Here is a 4,025-nt window from a genome sequence, read left to right on the forward strand (position 1 = left end):
TCCCCGCCGGGTGTTTGCTGGGTCAACGGTAAAAAACCTGTTTGCCAAGCTTTGTTCAAACAGGGCGTAAGTAAGAATTAGGTCCCCTCGGAGGCGACGGTACTCCAGGGGAAAGAGATCAAGCATCGCGAGACGCGTTTCGTAGTCCACGGATTTGAGGCCGGCAACCATTCTCGTGGTGGCCCGCTGGACACGCTCAATGAGGGTGACGTCTTTCGTACGTCCTGAGTAGACAACTTGGTTGGCGTACTCCACGAGCGGTCTGACGTAGGCCCCACCTGATCTCTTGGTGGTAGACAGTGAAATAGTTACTTCCCGACTGGAGCTGCCTTCCGCATAGCCATAACTACAGCTGGTTAGAAATTCGGGCGCCATCAGGGAGCCGCGTTAGCAACTGCCCTTCTGCAGATACTGGGACAAGGTCAGCCACCAGGCAGTCACGACTATTCGGAGTCGGTGTAATATGCACGCCATGGCGGCATCAGGGGACAGTGGTTCACCAAAGGCAGGGTTCCATGAAAATTTTTGTGGATAGAAAACCAAAACTTACATATAAATCAACCAAAACGGCGGGCTCTGTGCTACGCTGGCGACGAGGCATGACCTGTATGTACCATTTCTTCTAACCAATCACGTGCAAGTTGGGATGACCGGTCTTTGCATACCCTTAGACGCACATGTAGTATGGAAGCAGCAGGGGACAGTGATTCTCCGAAAGTATGGATTCACAACAATTCCTGTGGACAGAAGACAGAAAGAAAGATCATGAGCCGAAGAAAACTAAACAACTTTAAAGTGGCAGATACCGTGTATTACACTGGCCCCCTTTTAGAGAAACACTGTCCTCGGTTTACGATGGTCCACATGAACCGGCTTTCGCTAGTGGTGTGGTGCGTGAGGCTATTCAAATACATGAGACACCGTTGGAGAAACAAGCCAACCACCTCCTTGATGGACAGAAACGGGGAATCCACAAATGACCCAATGGTCGTATCTGGTTTACAGAGAACACTCTGCAGGCCCGCATTCTGTCCCAGCGATCTCGTCACATCCAGGCTTGTCAGGAAGTAGCTACGAGCTGCCGCTAACAAACGTGGTTTGCACTGAGGAGGACATTCGCCAACTCTTGGACAAAACTAACCAGTTTAGCCTTTTGGGGCTGGACGAGGTCCATCCGAGGAATAATCACTCACACTGACAAGGCGTTTCTACCTAATCCCAGTTAGCACCGCTGCAGAAATTTCTGCAGAATGTCTGCACCCGAGTGCGGACATTTCCGCACAAGTTCCGCAGATTTCTGCACCCGGGTGCGGAACCAGTGCGAAAATGAAACAAGTTTCCGCACAATGTCCGCACACTTCTGCACCCGGGTGCGGAAAATCCGTACCCAGTACCGGGATTTCCGCACCCAGTCCGCACTTAGCTAAAGTCGTTCGACGCGCAAATATAGCCCATTATACGGATTTATCCCTTTCCCTAGTACGATTCAGTAACATCTTAAACACTAAGTGATAACCCATCTGCCCCCACAATTGCTCAGCGTATTACCTTTCCGGATATCAATAAGCGCCTTCAAGTACAAATGTTTTAATGAGCGAATTATAAAAAAATGCAGAGGGAAGATCATTTGTCACTCTTGGTGGCTCTCTGCAGGCGTTTCCGAACCTTCTGCCGTTCGTTCTCCAGCCAGCGATGAACGATTTCCTTTATTTGTCTCGGATTTGTGTTCGGAAATTTCTCAGTTGTTGCGTCTGTAATGGAGAACATAGTTATTAAATTTCATCCAGACATTGATTCAACTGGCTAAATATAAAATAACAATTGACTAATTACAAATAAGTCCTCGGGCCAGCCTGGTTGACCCGAAGGATTCTTTGTCATTTGTTCCGCGCCAGTTGAGTAGTACGGCCAGCCTTGGAGCCAACGTCCGCGTAAGCACGTTGGTCAGGTACACTTGTACATCGCCAGCCTCCTGCAAGAGCCACCTTTCCACCTTTGTGAAATCAACAATCGTGACTACAAGTAATACTTACCAGCTGTGCACAGCGTGGACCATCTCTTAGATGTTCCTCATACTTTTGGAGATCATCCGCACTAAACCAAGACACACGCTATGCATGTAATCTGGTGGGAATCCGTCAATCATGGGAAAATTTAACTCCTCCATCGGACTTGGACCTATGTAGTGCTCTCTTGCTTCCTTATCCGGAAACCATAGTCACGACGCAAGGGAGCTATCAACGAGGGAAAAGTCATACGTGTGCCAATGTGTACACACTTTTGTGTACGATAATCACAGCCATAATATCCTGTATGTCCCTTCACTTGCTTCAGAAAGGCCCTAGCAGGACTATCACAAATAATGCACTGAAGACGGACGGTATGAGTATTGCAAACCCCGGAGACACCGTTCGCCAAGACGTCTGTCAACTCAGCGACCGTGTCAGACATCAGCTGATAAGCATCATTGGGTTTTTGCTTGCCACTGTTTATTCCCACGACAAAAGGCTGACCGTGAAAGGGTGAAATTATCCGGGAGAGTAGAGGCCACACTTGAGTACGCGAGTTGTTATAGGCCCGAATACCGTCAAGGTGTTGTTGCAGCAAACCTGGTTTCAACCCAAGGTGGATGTACATTCCACCGGCCTTCTGTCGCACACAGCAACGACGGGGGGTTTTCATTACAGTCCGTGAATCCTTCGGAAGAGACGGAAAAAAGTATCTGAGTTCGTCCAACATAACGGCCAAACCGGATAAAGGTAGGTTCAGCCTTCGCGCCATCCGACGAACAGCCGTTGAAATACTTTTTACCTGGTGTGAATGGTTTAAAAAGGATTCTGATATAAACCAATATAAGTGCAAGTAGAACATACGGACTGATCCCTTCAACGACTTGCAGTGGGCTACCTTATGGCAAAAAACAGGAACCGAAAGGTTCTCCAGAGACCGCAGCGCTGAATGTCTTTCTGGCTCCAAAGTCCTGATAACAGGGATCGGGGAAACCGCCGGCAAACATCGTGGTAAATCGCAGCCTGGTTTATCACCTGAAACGGTCAAATTCGGCATACCTACAGCCTATTATCTGATTAATCATGAATCTTACCCTCAGATAGTCGACTAAAGGCATTATGAACGCATTCCTCAGTCGGGCAACGAAAACAGCCACTTGCCGCAACCGCCTGTCGTACTTTCCTATGTAGCGTTGTTCTTGGAGAGCCTTTACGAGCAACACGAACAAATTTCGGGCGCATTGACGGTCACTTGAAATGAAAAATATTTTTTGCGGTTTCGTTCACGTAAACACACCAGGAACAAAACATTCGAAAGCACAAGAAAACTCACTCTCAGGCGTACGTGAGGACAAGCAGAACGCAGAGCTTCCCGCGAGCAATGGCGCCGCTCAATAAAACAAAACCACTTAAATCGGTTGACCGTTTACACTTCCTAGGCACACGGAAATGCAGGGTATTGTGGTTTTTTATTACTGTGAGACAAATAAAGAAGCTTTGATATCTATTAAACGTACATTTGGCCCGGTAGAGCGGTGTGAAATGAATCACGTCTAGGTGCTGTCCATGTGACCAGAATGAGGTTTCCAACCCCTTCTCCGTCCACTTCAATTGTTTTCTTCACAAGAAAATGTGGAGGCATCAAATGTTTCCTTTAGTCGACCAACCTATCCTTAGTTGTACGTGCAGCGATGCTGTCTTCCTCTGAAAGGGTCGGATAGTTCCAAAGCCCGTACGCTGCGATCACCTTAGGGTCTGACGTAACTACCAGCACCCTACCAATATAGTCGGAAAACAGCTAAAACCTACCAGGAGCCAGATGCGCGTCCAAACGCGTCTCCTACGCGAAGTAACATCAGAAGCTAGGCATCTAGAAACTACTTCATGCGTCCTCGGACTACGTCAGCCACTCCGGCGAAGTTTGTCGGATTATTAGACAATTTGCTCCGGAGAGTCTCTAACAAGCACTACCTCGCGGATAAGCCTTTTGAGTCAGAGGCTAGGAGATCCATCCGG

The 4,025-nt window shown here is 48.2% G+C and overlaps 1 protein-coding gene across 1 annotated transcript in view; it reads left to right on the forward strand.

The window, feature by feature from the left end:
• Window positions 1–81: 81 nt before the first annotated feature.
• The window catches only part of T265_12427 (hypothetical protein), a gene marked incomplete at both ends in the record, with an annotated part of 39,114 nt that continues 35,170 nt past the window's right edge, over window positions 82–4,025 (forward strand). Inside the window, 2 exons of the mRNA XM_009163843.1 lie at window positions 82–217; window positions 2,688–2,759. Of these exons, the coding sequence (XP_009162107.1) occupies window positions 82–217; window positions 2,688–2,759 (208 nt within the window). The remainder of the gene's footprint in view (window positions 218–2,687; window positions 2,760–4,025) is intronic.

Source organism: Opisthorchis viverrini (assembly GCF_000715545.1).
Source record: "Opisthorchis viverrini unplaced genomic scaffold opera_v5_1, whole genome shotgun sequence".
Classification (NCBI taxonomy): Eukaryota; Metazoa; Platyhelminthes; class Trematoda; order Opisthorchiida; family Opisthorchiidae; genus Opisthorchis; species Opisthorchis viverrini.